General features: G+C 49.7%; 1 protein-coding gene across 2 annotated transcripts in view; it reads right to left on the bottom strand.

Annotated features, from left to right (window-relative positions):
• Nucleotides 1-25,378, bottom strand: part of CSMD2 (CUB and Sushi multiple domains 2) — a 665,093-nt gene that overhangs the window by 317,098 nt on the left and 322,617 nt on the right. For both annotated transcript variants that reach the window (XM_029230811.1, XM_029230813.1), the window contains exons 7-9: nucleotides 13,470-13,547; nucleotides 8,216-8,303; nucleotides 7,386-7,510 (exon numbers count right to left, since the gene is read on the bottom strand). In XM_029230811.1, the coding sequence (XP_029086644.1) occupies nucleotides 7,386-7,510; nucleotides 8,216-8,303; nucleotides 13,470-13,547 (291 nt within the window). The remainder of the gene's footprint in view (nucleotides 1-7,385; nucleotides 7,511-8,215; nucleotides 8,304-13,469; nucleotides 13,548-25,378) is intronic.

Genomic DNA, 25,378 nt, shown 5'->3' with positions numbered 1-25,378 from the left:
TAACAAAGGGGGGCTGGGACTGTCAGACTCTGATATTATATTCATTCCATCTCACTATCCCCAAGATTTCTCAAGGCCAGGGATCTTTATTCTACCTTTCCTGAAGTTTCTTTATAGGATTTTTTTTCCCATGACCACACTGGAGACTGACAACATCACTAAACAAATTAGAATAAGGTCGTCAAAACCGAAACCCTGATCCCAGCCCACCTTTGCAAAGAGGACCTGTGGATTCTGCATGCTAGGCCTGCAGGGGATCCTGAGAAACCTCTACCAGCACGACCTTTACACCTGTTCGGGAGACTCAGGTTTTACTGCCAAAAGCCCTCAGCTTCAGACTTAATTTATCCTGCACTTGTTTCCAAAAATTAGATGGTATTTGCAGTATGTTGAAATGTGCTGGAGATAAATTAGAGAGAACAGGTCAAAAAGGCATTTACCACTTTAAGGGCTTAGAGGGGTTTAATTAAAACATTACAGTCTGCAGCTAGTCAGCCTGGAGCACCTAAGATAGGTTCAGAACGGAGCAGCAGCTCCTTTTTTCCTCTGCTGTGTGGGTAAGGTCGGGGGTCTGCAGACAGACAGACTTCTCCCTGAGCAGCCAGCAGCTGGGATCCCACCAACAGATGGATAGCTCATCGCTGTGACCCACAAGGGCTGGCGAGATGGCTGATGCTCAGACAGTGACTGAATAAATGAAGAAACACATACTTATGTTTCTCTATTTGCCTTTTCCCATCAAATGCCTTGCTGGATAGCTTTCAGGAGACTTTTCCAGGACCTTCCATGCCCAAGCTCTGCTGCAAAGTCCCATTCTTCCTCTGAACATCACTACACCATATAACAGGGGCAGTATTCCAGGGGACTTCAGGGAGATATCATTTAGACCCACCACCGGTTCTGGCATCAAAACAACTTGGTACCAAAAAGGGAAATGCTGCAGGTGCCAAGTGCCTCTGGTCTTCTATCTTCTCCCCAAATCTTATTCCCACCCTGCTCCATGCTGGCTTCCCTCACTTCTCCTACTACTGACCTCCCTCCTCATCCTTTCCTTTCCACAGTTCCCTCTCTAGAACCACCTCCTGACCACCAATTCTAAGGCAAACAAACTCTGACTTGTAGCTGCAACGTCTTTCAGAACTGCCTCCTCCAACTCCTGCCGTGCGTGAAGCCCATCTCCCCCTCCTGGGTCCGCAGCACTCTGCAGTGGAGAGCTTTCTCCTCCCCGCCAGTGTTTTGTTCCACAAACAATTGCTAACCCCCTGGAGGAAGTCTTCTCTGATCTTCATCTGTATCTCACTCCACTGACACCAACTTTCTCTCCACCATCAGCTCCCTGTCTTCTTGTCCATCCTTACCCAACTTAGATCCCATGGTCCACCATTATGATCATTTTCTTGCAAATTCACCTAAGTCCCTCGCTCCTTTTTCCTTCAAATGATTGCCCGAAAGACATCAATTGTGGATGAACTTCTCCACCTACATTCTCTAGCCCTGCCCCCATGCAGAAGAGCTTTGCTGGAGAAAAATCACACAGGAAGATTGGTGTCACTATAAATTCATGATCACCCACCTCAAAAAGTACTGGATATTGTCCAGCAACTCCGCCATGCAGCCCTATTAAGCTCACTCTCCCACTCTGCCCAAAGACCCTTTCACGCCTCCTGCACGTCCCTCGGACCTCTCACCTTTCCCCTTGCCTCCCCTTACTCTCAGGTGATGACCTTGCTTCAGCCTTTGTGGGTGGAACAGAGGACATTTGGCAGGCGTGCCCTCTCTCTCACCCCCCAAGTCTGCAATCCTGTCTGCTTATGTGCCCATCTTCTTCCTTTCGCTTCCCACAGAGGGATGGCTCCTTCGCCTTTCAGAGGTCAGCGCCTCCTCCTGAGATCAGGTGCCCCTGCCCAAGGTCAACCATGTCCGTGGCCACACCCAGGGCCCGTTGTTCTGGGACCCAGGAGAGTCCATCTGTGAGATCTTAAACTCCATCACCCTGCTCCTTTCCCCGCTGCCTACACATCCAGCAGAGTGACTTTGGTCTCGATGCACCACCTGCTGTCCTAAACCCTAGGTCTCTCCAGACCCCTGGCTCCCTCATTTCTCGCCATCTCTCCATCCCCTCCTGACCCTTCTTCTCTCACTACCTAGTCTGGACCTCAAGACCCTCACCAGCAGCTCCTGTGACACTCTCCTATCTGCCTTTGATTAACCATCTCTATTCCTAATCCTGGGTGCCCGGGGGCTGCCAGGAGAACCATGGCACCACCACAGACTTGTGGTTTGCCATTGTAATGGAAGCTTTGGCCCAAGTCAGTCCTCTCTCTTGTCTTTGTTCCATTTCCTTGACAGTTCCTTACAGGGGCAATTTCAAACATCCACCTCTTAGTTGAGCCACTTAACCCCAGAGGCTGCTCTCCAGTCTTTGTTGTACTCGACCTCTCTAAAGTGTCTGACCCTGCTGACCCTTCTCTCTCTGTGAAACTCACATTCACTGGCTTCCATGATGCCTCTGGCTCTTCTCCTACCTCTGCGACTGATCCAACTTATCCATTAACTCCCTAAAATAGTTGTTTAAATCTGGGCAAAGAACATATAATACTTTGCACAGTTCCTGCCAATTTTCTGTGAGTTCACAATTAGATCAAAATAAATGTTACCAAAAAGTGGGGGCAAGGGGGAGGAGAGGTTGTTCTATGTGGTTCCATCTAGTGTATTTACTCCAAATTGGTGTCCAGGTGCAATTTTCAAGTAGAAGTAGGACAGAGCCTTTGGACTGTGGTGGAATCCCAGTTCAAAAGATTAGCTTTGGGCCTTTGGGCAAGTTGGCGGACCACTCCAAGCTTTAGCTAAACATAAAACATGGATGTTGTCTCTTTCCTTGTAAAGAAATTATAAACAATGTTACTGTACTGCTTTTTACAAGTATAAATAGCTTAATAAATGGGAGCTTTATCATTAGTACATACGTATAGGTAAGGGGCTCAGGGAGCAACAGTGCATGTATTCTAGTGAAGTCAGTACATCACCCAGGGGAGAATAACTACAGAGGAGAGGAGAGGAAGGCGGCGGTAGCATGGGGGAGGGATGGGGGTAGGGGTGAGGGGGTGGAGAAAAGAGGAGGGGAGAGAGATGAAGACAAAACTCTGAACAACATTAGTGTTTAAGGGGGAGGCCCAGGAAGCTGACCCAAGACGGAAGACAGCCACCTGTAATTTTCACAGCATTAAACTTTTTTGTGCAATATTTCCCACATTTCACTCCCACCTTAGGAGAATGAGCGAGAAGATTCAGAGCATTTCAGTAATTTGCCCTGTGCCATATGGTATGTTACTAGCAAGGTTGGAACTTGAACTTAGGTCTCTGGGTCCTGAGTCTGGTGTTCTATTTACCACAAAAGCTCTTATTCTGTCGACTTTCTGTTGACGATCTACTCTGTGACTCGGTAACTGTATTTCATCCGGGGCTGGCACTCCATCCCTATCCCCTGTCAACACCAATTTGTGGTCAAGGAAACCAGATCTCCTGGTTGTCAATTTGGTCCTCTTCACTCCATCAGTGGTTTACAAACCGTGTTCCCCAGAACCTCAGGGGTTCCCTGGAGGTGGCTTCGCGGCTGCTGGAAGTGGTGAGAAGGGGGCAACTCCAAATCCCCCGCCCCTACTTCATTGAGAGAAGCTCCACGGCATTTATTTTATTTATGGGGCCTCTGCAAAAGCTTTTAAAAAACTATTGGGCTCCCTATGTGAAATAAGTTTGACAAGCCCTATATTATACTGCCTGTATCTGGGCCTGAATAGAATTAGTTTATCGGGATAACAATGTTTCATGTTGTCCTCAATTCCTCAATTCCAAAATCAAACTTTTCTAGTAGTTAAATGAGAAGCTTATTTCTTCTGGTGGGAAGGGAAGAAAGAAAAGGCCTGTGAATATCTAATTTCAAATTCCAAAACGAGGGCACGTTCCCCAATTGTTCATTCATTTCAATCACTGATTCATTCAGGTTGTCCTCAAACATTTGTTGAAAACCTATCATTTGCCGGGTCCCATGTTTTGGTAGAATTAATTGTGTGGAAAATGAATGTTTAAAATTAAATCATATTTTAAATGCATTACAGGAAAAATAATACCACTGTGTGTGGCGGTGAATCCTTCTCAGACTGTGATCTTTTGGTAACCTGCTTATTAGGGGAGCTACCGTGGAATTCAAAGAGTTTTGTCCCTTTCTGTTTTTAAAGTGGGTTTCATTTAAACTCTCTGTTAAAAAATCACAATTAGAATAGTAATTCTGACTAATTAAAAATAAGGGATTTTAAAAGGAAAACTTTCAAAACTGCCAAAATTAAAGAACCCCCCCCCCTTGAATTTAATATCTAACTCAGCCCTTGGCCTTCAGGGAAGTGCAGGACAGATCATCCAAGTCCAAACCCAGCAACCTTTGCTTTTCTCTTCCTCCCTCACAATGACCTTGGGAGAGGGAAAAAGAGGGAGAGAGTGGCAGGAAGGTGAACCTGCCCTAGAGCCCCCTCTCAACCACAGCTAGTGCTGGTCACTTTCTATAAAACGGCTTGTTTCAATTTGGCAATCACTAGGCACTGGAGGTTTTGTTTTCCCAGTTCACAAATGAGGGCCCTGTGGCTGAAAAAGAGGAAGGAAGCCGCCCAGGGCCAGCAAGCCAGCAGGAGGTAGAGTTGGTCTCTAGATCAAAGTCTGTGGGCCTCCCAAGGTGTGTGATTGCAACAGGATTGGACAGGACAGTGAGGAAACAGGCTTCTAAAAGATCTGGGGCCACTAGAGGCTGAGGGTGCGCTCTGAGGCGCGGGGAAGCTATATCCTGACAGGCCTTTGTTGTTTAGTTTAACCTAAACACGCTGCACACGAGCCTCACAGATACGCTGGGGTCACTTCTAAATGAGGCCTTTCATGTCCACTGTCTCCTCTAGTTCTCGCAGTAATGTCATAAAGCAATGCTCTATAATCACTGCCTTTTATCAAAAGAAAAGAGATTCACAGAGGTGAAAAGACACCCGGCTAAAAAGTGGTAATGGTTGGATTTGTACTCAATTCTGTCTGGCTATGTCTTCCGTGATTTCCCCTCCACTTCCCAGGGGCAGAGGATGGGATGAAAATGGATGTGAAAAAGCTCGGCCCGATGCTTAGTCAATAGTGTGGCAGAGAATGCAGAGTCGAGTGGGTCAGAATCATTGGAGGGACTTGGCTGGGGCACACAACATGTCTGGAGAAAAAGACGAGCACATCACTTGACTGTGAACTTTCTTCTGAAACACCAGCCCTTCCCCGCCCCGGGCTTATTCATGTAAACAACCACCATTACTAAGAGAACAACCTGCCTCCAATGAAAAGGTCTTGCGGAGAGATCAGATCCCACCACCTCCTGAAGGCATCCTTGTTCTGGCTCCTCAAAAGGAATTTTGAAATGACAGACAGGCAAAGGGAGCCTTGCTCCTCAGACTTGATAATTCTATGCCTGTCTACTCAGCTGATGTCTTGGTTCCCCAGAAATGGAGTGTTGTGCTATTCAATTATTCACTTATTAAATCATCCATTCAACACATGCTACTGAGCACCTACTATGTGCCTGGCCCTATTCAAGGCAGTGAACAAAACAGACGTCCTTGCCCTGTAGAGCTTATATTCTAGCACAAGGATGTTTGCTTTCTTGTCCGGCACTTCCCAATTCATAGAGTGTTTCCATATCTACAACTCCATTTGACCCACACATTAACACAAGATGGGTAGGGTAGGAGCCATGACCTACATTTACCAGTAAGAAAATAAGCCCAGGGAAGATAGGGGCTTTGCCAAATTACCCATGGCCAGCTGGTGGCAAAGCTGAGAGTAATACCCAAGAATTCTTTCATTTGATTTTTTTTTTTTTTTTTTTTTTTTTTTTGTGGTACGCGGGCTTCTCACTGTTGTGGCCTCTCCCGTTGCGGAGCACAGGCTCCAGATCCGCAGGCTCAGCGGCCATGGCTCACGGGCCCAGCTGCTCTGCGGCATGTGGGATCTTGCCGGACCGGGGCACGAACCCGTGTCCCCTGCATCGGCAGGCGGACTCTCAACCACTGCGCCACCAGGGAAGCCCTTTTGTTTGATTTTTAAGAAAAATATTAGTTAAGTGGAATCTTTGAAATAACATAACTAAAATCAGTGGGGATGCAAAGCACATTATTAATTGTGGATTGTGGCCACCTCAAAGTTGAGTGAGAATGAATTAATCTAAGGCTTATTTGAGAGAGATTTTCATGACCCTCCTCCAGAGCGCTTATCAACACAGTAAAAAAAGGGAGTGGGTCTCAGCTCCAACTTGCCCCTTCCTCAGTGCAGCAGTGATCTAAGTTATTTACCCTGGACGTATCTTACTCTGCATGAATTTCATCTTGATGCATGTGCCTGGAGAGAGACAAAGAATCTCCTTCTTAAACTGGAAGGATCTGGAATGTAACTTTAGCGGGCAGCACACTTTCTCTTCCAAAGGGTCACTCAAAAGGGCCACTGCTGTCTTTGTTTACAAACTCTAGAGTGATTCCTTACTTTTGTACCAAGAACTCTTGAGTCCCGGTCATGTGTGCAAACAATGGAAAAAGCGAGATGAATGCAGTGTAGGACATGAAAAGCTGTCTAGTGGTGCCCTGCGAGATGAGGCCAGGGGCTTCTCTACCATAGAAACAGCTGCTGTCCTGTCCCAAAGAAAAAATACACGCAGGTCTCATATTTTAAGATTATTTGGGGGATGGGGACTTGGCCAGCCCAGCCTTGGTTCTTTTGAAACCTGGGATGGCAGGGCCCCCGAGAATAAGACGTCCAGGTGTGAGGTTAGAGGAATCCCACAGAGAGGCCTTTTGAGGTCATGGTCCCTGTTACTCCTGCATAGCTCAGAGCATTCTTTCAGAAGTGACAGGTCTGTTTATTGCTGAGTATGTGGAAAGACACAAGGGCATTGAGATGGAGGGTTTGGGATGTCTGTGTGCTATAAGGGAAGGATTCAAGGTGACATGATACAAAGTGACTTCCCTTCCCATCTAGGTGCAGCTGTAATATCTTGGTGCAGTGGGCCAGAAACCTGCTCATGTGTGACTCCCTGACTAGACTGTCAGGTGCAGGCAGGGCAGGGACCGTGCCTCTCTTCCCCATCTCTGTTACCTCTGCTATCTCCTGCTCCTCTATAGGCCTGGATACAGAGGAGGTGCTAAATAAATGTGTTGGGTTCATTAGTAAATGGATGCAGAATCTGAGGTGTGGGGAGCAGCGAGAATGAGGTGAGCCAGTCTGGATGAGAGCCTGGACTCAGGCATCAGGAGCTGGGCTCCGTCCTCCATACCCAGCCCAGCTTGCTGGCCAGCCTCCCTTTCCAGGGGCACCCTCACCTCGGCAGACCGGCCTGTGGTCACTCCAGGCTGCAAACATGTCGCTGACTTTCATACAGGTGATCCGCTTGGACCCTTGCAGGTCATAGCCCTCGTTGCAGGTGAACTGGACGCTGGATCCTAACCTGGGAGACAAGGCGTATCTGTGAGCTCCACCCCTGGGCCTGCCAGGTCCCCCCTGAGTCCTTCCTAGGTCCACAAAGAAGCACCATGCCGAACTTTATTTCTCCTCTGGCCCTTAATCTCCGCTCCACCGTTTATCACTTAAAACCTCCATTGGAAGGAACACCTGCTCTTCATCTTCTTTTTTGGACCGTTTAATGGTTTTAGGATTGAGTTAAAAGGTGACTTTGTGTGCAAAACAGCAATCCTCTGAGATAAGTATTAGGACAATTGGGACAGCTAAGAGTGGGTAGATGATACCCATAAACTTTCATGAGGGTGGAGGATTATGAGAAGATGCCTCGATTAGAAAAGTTAGAAACTTTATAAAATGCACTGTCTCGGGGCCTTAGGGTGTCCTAGACTATCGGAGGTGTGAGCTGCCTGCTGGCACGTCATTCCTGATGATGGCAGCCCTTTGTACCCTGGGTATAGTTCTGCTGGGTGACACTGGCAGTCTACAGCCCTCCCTTCCCCCTTAAGGTGTGGGTACTAGTCCCAGGACTGGACCAAGAGAGAATGTTAAAGGCCAAAGCTCTTCTCCAGGAAGTGATTCTGTATCCACACGGTCCTCTCCACTCTACCTCCAGGAAGGCCAGTCCCTGTCTTCCCCCCAACCAGGCCATCGCACCCTTCTTGTAATAAGAACATTCCCAAACAGATCTTACCTGAAATCTGAGCCTAGTCTTTTGCCCCTTTCAGGTATGCCAGGGTCTGGACACATATTATGCCCTTGGGACACACCAACCTGAGTTACTACAAGGCAAAAAACAGCACATACAGAGATGGATAATCACAGGAAGAAACCAGTCGGGGTAGTGTCGCAGGGTGGGAGGCGGACGCAGAGACAGAAAGAGGCCCTGCTCTGCTGGGGCCTGTGGGGTTGCTGGGGTCTACTGGGCTCGGGTTTCCCGAGTGTGCAGATGGGGAGCTGCTTTTGACAAATTCCTTTGGGAGCAAAGTCCAAGTGAAATTCATCAAGAGCGTGTGGGCTCAGAGGCACCCCAAACCAACAGCCATCCCGTTCGTTCCCTTATCCCGCACCAGCGGCCAGAGGTGGACAGTCCACAGCCCCCGGTGACCTCCCCACCCTTCCAATCTGCTGATGGCGGCTCTAGATGAGATGAGCCCCCCAACCTCAGCCCCCAATGGAGAAATGACTCAAAGAAAGTTAAATAAAAGGTGGATGTGTGGTCAGAAACGGTAAAGAATGTAAGAGAAAGCTGCAGTCTGAAGTTCAAAGCAGGGACTTGAGCTCAAACACGGATATTTCTGCTGAGAAACCTCTTCCCATCGGACAGTTCTCAATGCAGAGTAAGCGGTAACTAGAACATCCCCCGCCCACGCCGCTGGCCGAGGGCACCGAGGTAGCACCTGCAGTAGTTCTGGCAGGTGCTGTGATGCCCTCACGTTCGCCAACACCAGAGTCCTGTTTTTAAAAGCCACGTGCACAGTCCTCTAGGTTAAAGGAGAAGCTTGGTCAAAGGGCGGCGGATACACACAAAGTCAGTTTTCTCCCGTCTCCAGTGGAGAAGGTGGAAACCCTCCGGCCCCTGCAGTTCATTGTTCTTGAGATGCTGTGAGGCTAGAACTCCCTTGCACCTCTGGAGTCCTGGCCTTGGCAACGACCAGGAGCCAGAGTTCCACTCAAGCCCTCACCAACCCCACAGTCCCAACAACCACCTCTAGACGAGGGATGACGGGGAGTCTGGAGCAACGTTCCCTGAGTTGGCCCATTTCCCTCTCACCCAGTCAATGTCCCACAATATGAGCAACGTGCTCCATCACTCACTCACTCACCCACTCATTCCTGCACATGATACACAACAGGCATTAATTGAACACCTACTGTATACAAGACCCTATTTGGATACAGTGGGAAATGCCAATGTCAGGTATAAGATATGACCACTCCACTGTCCTCAAGGAGTTACATGAACTATGGAAAGAAACTACAGAACCACAACGGGGAGGTGATGAAAGATACAGCTAAAGGGAGGTTCAGAGAGAGGACCCATCTCATATTGCTGAGAGAAGCATGGAAGGCTGCCTGGAGGAGGCAGCATTTGACATGGATCTACTGAGATAGTGGGATTTAGATACATGATAACAGAGAAATGGTATTTCAGGCAGACAGATGGGCCCGGGGAGCAAGGTGGAGACACGGAAACCGAAGTGTAAGTTGTTCGGTGTGCCAGAACAGGAGGGAGGGTATGAGTGACATGGAGGAGTGAAGGTGAAGTGTCAGAGGTCAGACTTTGAAGGGTCTCAAGTCTGATCCTAAAGACGATGGGAAGAGTCCTGAGTGGGGAAGGGCACTGTAAGATCTGGATTGCTCAGAGGGAGGCCAGTTACTGTGAAATGAGTTAGAAAGTTTTGTGTTCATTCAGGTAAAGGACAACAAGAGCCTGGTAGTGGGAACAGACATGAAGTGACGGGAATGGACGTGGCAAAGAAAGAGTTATCAGGGCTTGTGGAAGAGCAGGGCATAGGGAGAGGGGGCAGGGGACTTCCTGGCCCAGGGACCTGTGAGGGTGCAGTGAGTTGATGGAAGTGCAGCAGTGGGGAATCCCATTTTTGACTCAGTTAGTCTCACTTCAGACCCGAGTTTGAAGCTCATTCCTACTGTCAGAAACCTGTCCAAATCTCCAGGGAGCCCTGGGTGTGGCTGGCCAAGGGAACCTGGGCATTTGGACAGACTGAGTGCTCAAGCCAGAGACCGGTTACCCTCTTGGTTGTGTGGTGACGAGTACAAGGCCTCTTGGGCAGCCTCCTTTTCTCCAACATTCCACAGTGCCAGGCTCAAGCCAGTCGCTCCCACTGGACGCTCGTCCCCTACTCCCATGCCCTTCCTTGCCAAACCTCTATTTCTGAAACTTTCACATCCTCAACTAAGCTATGTCAACATTCCCCCAGTCCTGGACCCTTCAGGCTCGGCTAACAAGACAGAAGCGCCGTCTCCAAAAGCAGAGCAAGCCCCTGCCTCCTGGGGCCTCGGTGTTTTGCGAGCAGCGGGGAGGAAAGAGAAAACTGGGGCTTCCAGGATCCCCAGGGGCAGGAGGGGGAGTGGACCCCTGAGCTGTACCTGCGGGTCCATCTGCTGGCAAGCCAGACTCACCATGATCCATCCCTACTGGGGGTTTCTGAGCTAAGCGCCCACCTTCTTTAGGCCCTGCCTACTCAACCCTGTGCACCGACCACCCCCATCCAAAGGCCCTGCTGACCACCACATGGGAACCACACACCACCTTGCAGCGTGTTAAGAATGCAGATTCTTGCCTCCTTCTCTCGCCCTTTCGTTCAGAGCTGACACTGCTCAGCGTAGCATAGAGGAAGGCTGACCAATGAGGATGTGGCTGGACGGGAGAGCTGAGGCCATGGCGAAGCCCACCCACCGAACCGCAGCCCCTGACATGTATGGCAAACCTTGCTGTGTCCCCTTTAATCAGCCAGCCCGAAATGAGGCTCAGGCGCCATCCAGGAAGTTGCAAGCCCAGCGGTGAGCAGCTCATACCCCCCCCAGTGCCCTCTCTTCCTGGGAGGACCGAACAGGTGATGGCATCCCCGTAAGAGCCTTCAAGGCGCCCCAGAAACAAGCAAACTCAAATCCCAGTGAACAGTTTACTGTCGGAGTTATGGAGGCAAAAGGCTTTTCCCCTTTCTTTCCTGAGTTCCAGCCTCCCCTGCCTATTCAAGACCAGCCGATTGTGCTTGTAGCATGAATTTGCTCTTGGCTGCAGAGGGAAGAGACTGGAAGGTGATCCTCGCCCCGGTCCCTATGGTGAGGAAGAAGCCGCAACACGTTCAGAAAGACAATGCCTTCTACCCAAAGTGAAGGGAGCCACAGACACACGGGTGGTCAGAACCAATGGCCGGGGGCCCATGGTGCCCACAGACTGGTAAAGGCAGCAAGTAGGATCCAGGAGATGTAAGTGTGGCCCACTCCTCCCCTGAAGTTCAGGACATCTGTCCACAGGGAATCTGGGCAGAACACAATGGGCCAGACCCCTGCAGATATTTGGTGACCTGCCTCCGAGGCAGCTTGAGTCACACACCCATTCCTCCCTGCAGGAATCTCAGAAAGGAGACCAGTATCTTGTTGTAGAGAAATGTATATTTTTTCAAAGAGGTTTTGAATTTTTTTTATTAAAATAGGGTTTCTTCATCTTTCTGAGGGAGTTTTTGGTACCTCTGAGAACTAATGAAAACCATAGACCCTTCCCTTCCACCCCAAAATGCACCCACAACATCACATGTGATTTTCTAGCGAGTTCAAGGACCTCCTGAAGTCCTAGATCAAGAAGACCCATCTCAGATCCAAAGGAGAAAGGGAGGATAAGGTTTTGCATCCCCATTCTACAGATGGGGAAACCGAGGTGTTAGGGCCTGGGGTAACACAGTTACCTAAGGACACAACTGAGAAAGAAACGTGCTCTCCCAAGTCAGAGCAGTTTCCTTAAAGTTTGCCTGTGGCCCCAGGGCAAACTCTGAAGTTGAATCGTGCCTGCCTCGGCTCCTCTGGTTTCCTGTGGCTGCAGAAAGAAAGAGCCTGGGAGGGCCCGCGCCATGTCTTGAGCCTTCCCTGCAGACTCCTGACCTAACCCTCTGCCCCTTCCTTTGGCTCCCTAGTCAAGCACAGAAGCAGGGCCTTCTGGCTGCCCTCTGCCATCCAGGCCACTTGTGGCAGGGTGACCAGACAATGGTCCCCAGAGGCAAGGAGTGGTACCTGTCTCCAATTGGAGGACTTGAAAGACCAGAGGAAACCCACAGCCAGGCTCAGTTTCGTCATGGCCTTGGGACCAAACTGCCTCTCCCCACGCTGCTCCCTGCCACCCAAGCACGGAGCTGTGGACCCACCCATGGCCTCTCTCCAGCAATTACTTCCAGCACCTCAGCAGAAGGGAGCACATGGAGGTGAAAGAGGAAAGGAGAGGGTCAGCAGGGAGCAGAGACAGAGAGAAAAAGAGGGGGAAGCAGATAGGGTGAGGGAGGAGGAAGGAGAGGAAAGTGGAAAGAGGGAGGACGAGTGGAAGGAGACAGAGAAGGGCATGAGAAGCAGAGGGCAAAGGGAGGCAGAAGGTAGACCAGAAGGCCAGGTGTTTGGGGGACCAAGGGAGGCTCCCTGTCGCCACCTCCAGAATGAAAACGGAGCGTTTCTTGGAAAAATCTGCTCTGCTTTCAAGTCCAGCCTCCTGGAGCGGCCCAGAACCTTTGGGAAATCCTTCCTATGCTCTAGCTCAAAAGCCCCTTAGCACAGGCTCTGATCAGGTGTTTCTGGAGTGACATTCCAGACAACTGCCCAGCATTGGACATTCTCCTTTTGATCTTTCAAACATCAATGGCAGGAACACGTTTCCAGGGACAGAATTTGCCCCATGTCCAAGCAGGGAGCCCCTAGCACTCCCCCATCAGCTCAAGAAGCAGGACACCCCCCCCCTTCTAGTCCATGTTTTGCCCAGCCAGGTCCATGGACCCTGGTGGAAGGTTCTAGGCATTCCCCTCTCTCCCCTTCCCCCAATCTTGTCTTGGGAGCTGGAATCAGGGACTTGAAGCCTCCAAAATCCCAGCTGGAGTTTACTGACTCCTAGACGAGCCAGATAAAGGATTGTCTTAGCAGGTGGAAGTGATTCAAAAGGAAAAAGAAAGAAAGAAATGTAGCAGTAATGACTCCCTGGACTGCAGTTAGAATGGGAAGTGAGGGAGAAAGAAGAGGCAGGAGGGGAATGGGAGGAGGAACACGAGAAGACAAAGGGCAGGCCCCGGGGCTGCTCACTGGGCACCAGGTTAGTGTGTGCACGCGCAGACCCGGGCGGAGGGAAGCCGGGCTGGAGGGACATCAGCGCAGCAGCATCTGGCTTCCCCACGGTCACAGCGCCAGCGGTTCTGGCCTCGAGCGAGGGGCCTGGCGGGGCGGACACTTACACACAGACGTCTTCTGGCTGTTATCTTTGCTGGGCATCAGCTTCACGCCTCGAGACTTCAACTCAATTTGCTTCTTGACTAGAGAAGAGGTGAAAGGAAAATCAGGCTTAGTTGTCATATGGGACTGGGGATGGGTCCCTCTAGAATGATCCCTCTCTTAGCTTGGGACATTCCATGGTGAGTCAAAGCCAGAAGCCCCTCTGGGCAGGGATATACTAAGGGTAGCGCTCAAGTGCAACAGGGTCTCAAACACGGAGAAAGAGCTGCTATCAAGGCTGGCTCTCTGGGGTGACCTCCCTGCAAACTGGTAGTGAGTGTCCACATGCGAAGCCCCGCAGCCCGCCCTCTGCAGCTCTGCTCTCCTCCCGATCCAGTCCTGGCCAATTTCTGGACCAGCCCTGGCCAGGTGTGTTGCATTGCATTAGGGCCCCAAGTTGTCACCCTCGCTGTAACCACAGCTGTTGCAATGAAATGTGACTGTAGTCCTTCCTGTTAAAGAGGTAGAGTATATTTCCTCACCCCTTGACTTTGGGTTTGGTCATTATGGAGGCCTTGACATGTCCAAAGACTTGAAAAGTGCCTGCCAGATTAGGCTTGCCCACTTGAATCTCTGCCATCTTTGGGAGAAGACATGGCTGGTCCTGGGAGGATGAGAACATGAGGAGCAGAGCCCACCATCCTAACCGAGCCCAGCCCACACCAGCTGACCTACTGTGAGCAGGGGCAGCCGAGTCCGGGAGGTCACTGGGGTATGGTCTGATGGATTGAACTGGGTTTTGATCCCAACACTAAGTCCAGTCCATACCTCATCAGGACTTGGCCAAATAGCATACAAAGGGCCTCAGAGCCAGAACTCCACAATTCCAAAGGCTATTCCTCTGAATCCATCAACCTCCTTTGGGTCTGAGTACCCCTATGCTCCAAAGCATTCTGCTGGTTGCCAAGGGCTTCATCCTGTCTCCGGTTATATGGCTTGGTTTATCTGTCCAACCCCAGAACCCCCTGCCGGGTGGCTCAGTCCCACTCTTACTGGAACCAGCAGCGGTAACAACTGTGACCAGCACTTCCTACGTGCCAAGCCCCGGGCTGAGGGCCTTACAAGTTCTTTACTTAAATCAGCATCACTGACCCCTTTCTTTCTCTCACACCCACACACGATCTATCAGTAAACCCTCCCAGATTTATCCCCAATGCAGTTTCTACATCTGTATCTCTGGTCCAAATCTCCAAGACTTCTCCCTTTGTTGCCATGGCCTTCCATCTTCCACACTTGCCCCCATCTAATCTGTTCTCAACACGAGATCCAGAAGGATCTTGTTAAAACACAAGTCAGACCAAATTACATCTCTCCTCAAAACTCTTCAGGGGCAACCCAACTCTCCTATAGTAAAAGCCAAAGTCTTTAAAAGGGCCTGCCCAGACCAACTGGCCCTCTCTGTGATCTCTCTGACTCCATCTTCGACCTCAGTCACTCTTCTCCAGCCACATGGGCCCCCCTCATATGCCAACAATACACCAGGCATGCCCACTTAAGCCTGCCAGTTCCCTAGAAGGCTCTTTCCCAGATATCTTCATTACTTGCTGCCTTTTCTCCTTGAAGCCTTTGTGAGAACACCGCTTCCTACGGCAGGCCTTCTCTGACCACTCCACTTAAAACTATACCTCCAACCCCAGCTCTCCCTAACCCCTACCCACTTTATCCCTAACTCTCTCGTATGCATATAATTTTCTTAGTGATTTTTGTCATCCTACGTTGCAACGTAAGCTCCACGAAGACAGAAATTTTTGTCTGTTTTGTTCATTGCTCTGTCCTCAATGCCTAGAATAGTGCCTGGTTCATAGCGGGTCCTCAACAGTCATTTCATTTGGTCCTTATATATGTTCAACAACCTTGACCGGTAGTTATTATACCTACTTGATCGATAATAAAATTGGGGTTCACGATGGTTTAAGTGATTTATTGTAGGTCACACAGCCAGGAGGCAGCTGTGCTCTTGGTGGGACCTCAGCATCTTCTCTTGTGACTTGTCCCCAAAGTTATCCCAAGGGCATGGTCAACCTTCTTCAGCATCTGTCCCCTCCCCAGCTCAGCCCCTGGAGACTCAGATATTCACTCTGCACTTGAGATAACATGTCAACCCCAGAACTAAAGCCCACAGTGATCAGATGTGCAAAGGGAACCAAGTCCGAGTATTCCCCCACGCCCTGTCCATCCCTGCTCTGCCTATATCCAAAAGCTCCCCAGGGCTTCCCTGGTGGCGCGGTGGTTGAGAGTCCGCCTGCCGATGCAGGGGACACGGGTTCGTGCCCCGGTCCGGGAAGATCCCACATGCCGCGGAGCTGCTGGGCCCGTGAGCCAAGGCCGCTGAGCCTGCGCGTCCGGAGCCTGTGCTCCACAACGGGAGAGGCCACAACAGTGAGAGGCCCGCGTGCCGCAAAAAAAGAAAAAAAGCTCCCCAAAGGTTGGTCCCTCAGCAAGCTGCTGTCTAAGCTGAATGCCTGACAAAATTCAGTTACTTCCATGGAGTCACCACTTCCCTCGTGCATTCAAATCCCTTTTATAAATGTGCATTACTCTCCATGTGTATCCAGCAGGAAAATTTCCAATGAACCCTAACATGGGCCCATTATCAAACAGAGGGTATTCATAGGGAAACATGCATTATTCAAGCCTAGCTAATAACGGTGAGGCAGGGGAAAAAACGTCCTCTGATTCAACATCCCTAAGAGAACAGGAATGGTCCCAGCACCGCGAGAACAATTCCAGCTCTTCTCCCGGGTGCCCCACCAATGCGCAGGGATCAGGAGAGGGGCCTCTAGGACCCAGTGCAGCCCATCTGAGAGCAGGTCTGGGAAGATGGCTCAGGGCATCCGGAGAAGGAGGTGAGTCAGAGTCTTCCCAAGCCCCTTGTTCAGGTTCTCGTGTCCACTGGGGGAGGGGGTGAGGAAGGGGGTCAGTGCCCCGTGGATGCCATTCCCAGGGGCAAACACTGCTTGGGTTTTCGTTGTAGCAGCTGAAGGGGGACGGTGAGATGCAGGTGGATATGAGGGGGTGGTTAAGAGGAAGCCCTCTTCCTCTCTTCTCAAGGTTGCATTGAGAAAGAGGCTCCTGCCCCTCCCCGATCTCCAGGCCCCAGAGGGAATCCTTCCAATCCTGTCTACTCGGTCCTCTCCACGAAGGACTGTCTAACCTGACTCACCAGTGCTTAATAGTCACTGGATGACGTCATGATGCCTCCCAGCAGGAGCTAATTCCGTTCTTCCTCTTTTGCACCCTGCTACTCACCACAGGATGGAGTTTGTTAAGGTGATGAGAAGAACTGGTTGAGAAGGAACCTGAAAAGCTAGAGGGGGCTCCTTAACTTAGATGCAAACTTTGGGACCGTTTACCCCTCTGAGCCAGGTCTGAGAGGCTGTGTCACCCACGCTGTTGGTGGGTCCCCACATTAGCTTGGGGAACGCGGGCGCCACAGCTCTGTGGGCAGGGGTTCCTCACACCAATAACACAACCTCTCAAAAAACATATGTCCAGGCCCAGGTGGCCTATGCCATCCCCAGAACTGATGAATGGGTCAGAAAGCGACCTGGCTAGGGGGGTACCCACCTGGCAATATCCACATCGCCAGGGATCTTAGTGTCCAGAAACCACCTCCATATACCGGGGTCGCAGTAGTTTGGCAATACCAGGGAAGCACTCGCACACTGAATTACAGACAGCTAATTTGTCTTCATCTTACCAAGTGTGTGGCGGGTGACCATGGAAGATGGAGCACCATGGGAAATCAGCCTTGAAATGAGCTTGTAGAAGAACTAGCTGGACAGACCAGGGCAGACCTGGTGTGAAGGGTCAGAGAACGAGGGTACTTCTCTCTCTAGGTCTCCACAGCGCACTGCTAACAGAACTAAGCAGAAAGCAAGGGCAAAACAGCAAGGACCTGGAGAATTTCTGAGGTATATTTGTTCTTGTTTGAACATTCATTCACGGAGCGCCCACTAGCGTAGCACCTGTGGTATTACACTGGAGCGCTCGCCTCTAAAGAGGATTCTGTAACTACTGGCGCAGTGGAGAAAAAGTGTAGCCTGGGGCTGGCTCCTTGGCCCTGGCTACACTTGAATGCACACCCCCGGCGCACATATGCACGCCACACATCCATGCACGCATGCATATCCGTGTGTACAACCAGTGCACCCACAAGAACACATTTACGTCCCTGTGTATGTATGGCTACAAACCTTTACATACAAATATAATTCACACTTATACATGTGTTTGTACTGTATGTGAACAAAGTCAGGACTCCCAAGAGAAAAGTGCTGGCTTTAACTGGTTGACGGAAATCTAAGTAGGTACACTCATCTCCTCTGAATGATAATGACTAACAGAGACTGCCAGGCTGCTCCGTTCATCCTTTATATTCTGGTTAATTACAAGACATTTCCCCACTGTTGAAAAGGTTAGCGGAACACGCGGTACACATTTAGCTGGAAGAATCTGGCGATGCAAATGCCTCTGTAGTCTGCAGCATCAGTTACTGGGCCGAGCTAGTGGGAGACAAGGACCTGTTAGTGGAGGAGACAGGAGAGGGGGGCCTAACCTGCCTGCATGGCTCCGGGGACCGAGAAGTGCATGGAACCTATGGCTTCTTCTCATCCCAGTGGATTCAGACTTCCGTCCACAACAGTGAGCCCCTGCTCTCAGCCTGACCACTCGCCTTTCCCCATCACCTGGCTGTCCTGCTGGCCGGACCATCCCTTCATGTCCTCCCACATCCACATCCACACCAAATCCAGTTCATTCGGCCTCAGAAAATTTCTCCAGTGTGTATCCTTCCTTCAGTGTTCTAAGCCATTCCTGCCCTAAACTCATCCTGTTTTTTGCTTGGTTTTGGTTCACCGATTCACTGTCTCTGGCCCATCTTAAAAAATGTTGCAGACAGTCATCTCTTAAAAATGGCAATCTGATTGCCACTTTGCAAACTTGGGTGTGCATCCTGCACTCTGCCCTTCCCTTGTCATTGAGGACCTGCCTCGCTGCCTGGGTCACCAGCCCCGCAGAAAGGCTTTTATCACTCACTGCCTTTTGCTGGACAAAGCCAGGTTCTGGCGCACTGGATCCTCATCTCACCGAGATTCATGCCAAAGATATAAAATTCGGTGCAGATGCCTAAGACCCAACGCTTCAAGCTGTAGACCTTCTAGCAGATGGGGAAGCCCTTACTACGGAGAAGAACAGTGGGAAGAACAGTGATCACAGAACAGAGCTGAAGATGCCTCAGAGTAACAAAAGATGAGGCATCTGCTGCCAGGTCAACTGACTTAAAGGATAAACATAAAACTATCACACCAGACTAGATCGGGATGCTGCCAACACGAATGAAGAGGCTGGAGTGGCACCACCACTGCTACTGCACTGGCACTCTTGATTGCCATGGAAGGCTTCAAGAAGATTAGCAAAGGTGCTAATCCGGCGGAAACCAGGAATGGTGCGAGGCTGCGTGTTGACGCTATAACTGCTGAACTAAGGAAGCAGCCCAAACCTGTGCTAAACCCCGAAGAGACTGCTCAGTTTGCCACAATGTCTACAAATGGAGACAGAAATCAGCAACATCATTTCTGATGTAACCACAAAGATTCAAAGGGTGTGCTTACAATAGAGGACAGGAAAACACTGTATGATGAATCAGGAACTGAAGGCACAAAAGTTGACTAAGATTACATATCTCTCTGCTTGAATAATACATCAAAAGTGCAGAAACGGGGATTCCAGGATACTGATGCTTTCTGGTATCCACTCTTGAAATTGCCAATGCCCAGTGAAAGTCTTTGGTTATAACTGTTGAAAATGCCCTCAGTACACTCAATTGGAATAGGATGAAAATTGGCTTTTGGGTTATAAGAGCCCAAGCTCCAGGTTTTGGTGTCACAGAATGAACCCAACAAGGCTGATGCGCTGATGGTGTGGTATTTGGAAAAGTGAGCTGGACCCTCAATCTTTAAGAGGTTTTGCTTCATGACCTAGGAAAAACTGGAGAGGTTATTGTGACCAAAGGTGATGCCACATCCTTGCAAGGAAAAGGTGACGATATTGAAATTGAGAAACATAGTTAAGAAATCACTGAGCAGTTAGAATGTTACCGTTAGTGACCATGAAAAAGAAAAACTAAATGAACATCCGGCAAAACTTCAGATGGAGTAACTCTGCTGAAGATTGCTAGGACAGGTGACGTGGAAGACGATGAAAAAAAAATAGCCCCGGATGCTCTGAATGCCACAAGAGCTGCTGTTGACAAAAGAGTCACCTGGATGCTTTGCTTCAGTGCGTTCCAGGCTTGGATTCACTGATCCAGCTAAATGAAGAGCAAAAAATTGGTACAGAAATCATTCAAAGAACACTCAAAACTCTGGCAATGACCGTTGCTAAGAATGCAGGTGTTGAAGGATAACGGATAGTTGAGAAATTTTTGCAAACTTCCTCTGAAGCTGGTTATGCACGATGCTGGGCAATTTTTAAAATATGGTGGCAAAAGGAATCGTCAACCCAACTCAGATGGTAAGTAGTGCTCTGCTGGGAGATGCTGGTGCAGTTTTTCGGTTAACCACAGCAAAACTCGCTGTGCCGCTGGAATTGCTAAAGGAGAGGAGGACCCTGGCATGGTAGATGGGGGGCAGCATAGGGGGTGGTCCATGTTCTAATTCCTAGGAGCTATTTAAAAAAATTTTTATTTTATATTGGAATATAGTTGATTAACAATGTTGTGTTAGTTTCAGGTATACTGCACACTGATTCAGTTATAACCCTAACCCTAACCCTACTGTATAGCACAGGGAACTCTGCTCAACGCTCTGTAATAACCTAAATGGGAAAAGAATTTGAGAAAGAATAGAGACATGCTTTGCTATTAATAATGGGCCGTGCAGCGGTCTTCATGAACAACTTCCCAGAAGTCAGCTGGAGGAGATGACCGGAAGAAGGATGTTTAAGGGAATCACTATGGCCATCAGTTATTGGTTTCAGTTGCCTTTGCAACACTTTCCTCTCTCCATGGAACATCCTTTCTCCTCTTTTCTGCTCGGCTACCTCTCGTTGGAAGGCCTCACTCAGAGGTTACTTCTTCTCTGCCTCTCTGTCTACGTCTCAGGGAGTAGCCAGTGCCCTCTCCAGGCTTCATTCGGACCTCTGCTGAAGCCCTCATTACACGGGAACAGCAGGTCTGCTTCTAGCCATTTGCCTCATGAGCTCCTATGTCTGCATCCCGGGACTGACACAGAGCCAGGCATATAGAAGGTTTCCAATAAGGGTTTGATGACTGAGTGGATGAATGACCCACTGTTACAGAATATGTGCTTTGAATTAATTTCTGGCAAAAGGAAGGGGTTACACTTGAAGCCTGGTGAGGTGAGGGGCATCACATATGTGTTCACGCTCACTTTTCAGTTCAGGCCCACTTTTTTTTTTTTTAAGATTTTTTTTTTTATGTGTACCATTTTTTAAAGTTTTTATTGAATTTGTTACAATATTGCTTCTGTTTTACGTTTTGGTTTTTTGGCCGTGAGGCATGATCTTAGCTCCCCGACCAGGGATCGAACCCTGAATTGGAAGGTGAAGTCTTAACCACTGGACTGCCAGGGAAGTCCAGGCTCCCTCTTGATTGAATTCAGGAGCTTGGCTTTGTAGGTAGCCGGCCCTGGGCTCCTGAGACTTGTGCTGAGGCCCCCAGAGGCCCAAACCTGGAAATGAGGCTGGTGAGGGTCTGGCAGCTCAGAGGGCTGCCAAGAATAGGACAGATGAGTCAGAGCTTCAGCCATGGGACGCCTGAGGCATTTTTGCTCTGGCCCAGGACTGTGGATCAGTCACAAGTAAGAATGCAACATGTTCATGTGAAAAACAGAAGCTTCAGCTTGTTACCGTAAAAAGCCTCAAGCATCTCAGTAAATGCAAATTGTTCTCAAATGGAAAAGTTTATTTGGCAGACAATTGAGACTCAGCACAGGGCTTCTAGAAAGCTGACTATCTTCCAGTCTCCTGGTCACCAGGGTTGACTTGACAAGACAGGCAGTAAGAAGGGACAGCGGGGCCAGGCTGGGATCTGGCTGAAGGGAGGGACGGACACTAGAAGATGATCATGAGGTCAGAGTGGCAGCAAAGGGAACACGTGTGAGAAGGAGCCAGAGCAGGCAGCTCGCTCTCACTGCACAAGGGTTTACCATATAACAAACAGGGGGTCAAGGTGACTGATGGGGTAGGAAGCTTCAAGTTTCCATTTCTTGAGTGACTGCCACGTGTCCAATATTTTACCAGGAGCTCCTTTAATTTCCAGTAGCCCTGTGGGGTTAATATTATTCCCTTTACAGACGAGGAAAGCAATAATGAGGGGTGCTATCCTCCCTGCCGGGGAAGCCCCTCACCCTTTGTGATCGTTGGCCACTGTGGGCATTTAAAAAAAGGCTCTTCTCACTGTCATCCCTTTAGGCTTAAAAAAATAAAAACAGAACAACCAAGAAAGCAATTAACACTCTGAGAAGGACTGGAAATACTCCTCGCTTGGAGACAGAGGGATTGATTATACAACCTCAGTGGCCTTCCCAAACCGGAAGGAACCTTATAGAACCTCAAGTCCTGGGGTTGCCAGGTACAGGAACCTCTTTTAATCTGCTTAGGTAAATGCCTGCTACAAATAGGTCAAAGAGAGAATTCTCTGGTTGAAGCTGGGGTGGAAATCCCACCTGCTCAGCCCCTAGCAAAACAGCTGCTGGGAGAACCCCTTGGCCTCCAAGGAACCCACTTTAAAAGCCCACTCTCTTGGGCCCATATTACACACATGGGGAGGACTCGTGCCCTAAGAGGGGATTGGCGGCCTCAGCCTCTACTTTGCCTTTATCTCTAGACTAGACCTTTCTTCTCTGAGCTACAGAGGGACAGAATAGCCAAGTACTTATTAGATAGTCTCTCAACCCCTGATGTCCCAGAATCAATGTGTCTCAAGCAAAATCCATCCCCCACCTCCCTGTGCCAGAGGCTACCTTGGTGAATAGTACTTTTTTTTTTTTTATTTACTCACTTACTCAAGCTAGAAACCTAAGATGCACCCCTGACGCATTCATCTGCTTTCCCCATCCCCCCTCACTCCCAAATCTGACGAGTCCTGAGTCCAGGGTGGTTTGCCGTGGAAAGGTCCCTTCTGGTCTGTCTGCCCCTCTCCCTCTCCACCGCCTCTGCCCAAACTCTGGATCCTCATCATCCTCATTCTCCAGAACTCTTAACTGTCCCCCACTAGTTTCATTCTAGAGCAAAGATTTTTCTAGAATGAAAACATGATCACACCTTCCCTCTTGTTAAAACTTCTGATCACCTCTCATCACCATGGAACCAAGCCCAGCTTTACTGCAGCTTTTTACGACGAGACCCCCATCTCTCTTTCCGGCCTCGTGACCCCGCTACCCCTCACTGCTTTGTTTTTTTTTCTTGTTGTTTGTTTGTTTGTTTTTGCTGTACGCGGGCCTCTCACTGTTGTGGCCTCTCCCGTTGCGGAGCACAGGCTCCGGATGCGCAGGCTCAGCGGCCATGGCTCACGGGCCCAGCTGCTCCGCGGCACGTGGGATCCTCCCGGACCGGGGCACGAACCCGTGTCCCCTGCATCGGCAGGCGGACTCTCAACCACTGCGCCACCAGGGAAGCCCCCCTCACTGCTTTGGACTGCAGACTTCGCTCTAGGTCGGCAAATGTTTTCTGTAAAAGGTCTGTGAGTAAATATACTAGGCTGTGGCCCATCGTCTCAGTTGCGAACTACCCAACTCTGGTAGCACTGAAGCAATTGTAGACAATCTGTCTATGAATGAGTGTAACTGAGTTCCAAGAAACCTTTACTTATGGACACTGAAATTTGAATTTCATGTAATTTTTTATATGCTATGAAATATTCTTCTTCTGATTTTTTTCCTCTAACTATTTAAACATGTAAAACCCATTATTAGCTCAAGAACCATATGAAAACAGACAGAGCGCTAGGTCTGGCCTGCAGGCTACAGTTTGCTGACCTGTGCTCCAGACACACACAGATATTTGTGGTTCCTTAGACTTAGCACTTTCATGCAACCTCGCTTCAGCTCTACCTGGAATGCTTCTTTCCATTGGCTGTCTGGCGTCTTTTTGAGACTCACACTGAAGTCACTGCCCTTTTTCGGCTCTCCTTAAGTGTGTCCAGCAAAACGAAGTGCTTCTTTATCTCCAGTCCTAGAACCCTTCATCAGGTCTCAACTATAGCTCTTCTCATGTGGCAGAGAAGTTGTAGATTCATGTCTGCTCCTCTCTTGAACCCGCTCTCCTTGAGAGCAGAGACTGGCCTCATTGTGTTCATCTTTCTGTGCTGTCACGCGGTAGTGTCACATGGGACACGCTTGTTAAATGAAATACAATTGCCCACCTTCCGACAGCCAGCTCCCGGCAAAGCAAGCCTAGAACTCAGATCCTCTGATACCACGTGGTATTGGTTAAAATTGTGTCTGGCTATGAACTGCCCTAAATTCTGATTGGATTGAGACAGGAATGGAATGTGCTGTGTTGTAGGTTAGTTAGATTTATTTTAATTTTAGTTTTTGTTTCTCTGGGACAAAACATCCATCGATATAATCAGGAGCTGGTAATTGTTGGCTCTGAAGCGCCCTACATCCCTTGAGACTCTAATGCCATAAAGCTGAGTGCGGGTGAAGCTGACCCCGTGCTGATGACTCCCCAGGTCCATTCTTTAAACTTCTCCCCCCTGCTCTGTGCCCCCAGAGCCAGACCCCTGTGGACAGCTACAGAACAAGGGGGCCCACTGGTCAAACTGGTCAGTTTCCCAGGGCATAGAGCAGACTGTTCTCTTGTTGCTGGTTTCCTATCGGGTTGGCAGATGGGAGGCACAGCAGATGTGAGGGAGGGAGAAGGGGAAGATCTGGTTACAGATTCCTGGGGCCCCCTCCTCCTGCACTGGTTACTGATTCCCAGGCCCCCTCCTCTTGCACTGGTGACAGATTCCTGGGCCCCCTCCTCTTGCACTGGTTACTGATTCCCAGGCCCCCTCCTCTTGCGCTGGTGATACTTCCAGGTCCCTCCTCCTGCACTGGTTACTGATTCCCAGGCCCCCTCCTCTTGCACTGGTGACAGATTCCCAGGCCCCCTTCTCCTGTACTGGTTACTGATTCCCAGGCCCCCTCCTCTTGCACTCGTTACTGACTCCCAGGCCCCCTCCTTCTGCACTGGTGATATTTCCAGGTCCCTCTTCCTGCACTGGTGACAGATTCCCGGGCCCCCGTCTCCTGTACTGGTTACTGATTCCCAGGCCCCCTCCTCTTGCACTGGTTACTGACTCCCAGGCCCCCTCCTTCTGCACTGGTGATATTTCCAGGTCCCTCTTCCTGCACTGGTGACAGATTCCTGGGCCCCCTCCTGCACTGTAGTTTGGCAGTGGTCAGGCTCCTCAGCTGTGCCGGGCGGCCCCCCTTCAATGGCTCCGGCTCTTGCTCCTCTGTCCTTTGGCCCTTTCTCTACTGTGGTAACAGTCTCTCTGTCGTTCATTCTCTGGGTAATCTCATTAAAAAGAAACCCTCTGGGGTTTCCTTTAATCTCACCTTTACCTCTGTAATTGGACCCTTCACTAAACCTTCTTCAGTTAAAGCCATGCAATAAGTATGCTCCTGTCTCCTACTAGACCCCTGACTGAAAGCTCTCTCTGCTACTCTTTGGGACTGAACTTGCAAGTAGCAAAACTTAGAATGGTCTTTAGTGGTTCCAAAGTTTTCCCTCCTTTAGAGCAACGGTTCTCATTCGGGGGTGATTTTGCACTCAGGGGACATTTGGCAAAGTCTAGAGACTTTTTGGTTGTCGTGTGTGTGTGTGTGTGTGTGTGTGTGTGTGTGTGTGTGTGTGTGTG

The sequence above is a fragment of the Monodon monoceros genome, unplaced genomic scaffold (assembly GCF_005190385.1).
Source record: "Monodon monoceros isolate NGI ecotype Baffin Bay Population unplaced genomic scaffold, NGI_Narwhal_1 Super_Scaffold_18, whole genome shotgun sequence".
In the NCBI taxonomy this organism is placed as follows: Eukaryota; Metazoa; Chordata; class Mammalia; order Artiodactyla; family Monodontidae; genus Monodon; species Monodon monoceros.
This window is presented reverse-complemented; position numbering and strand designations above follow the sequence as displayed.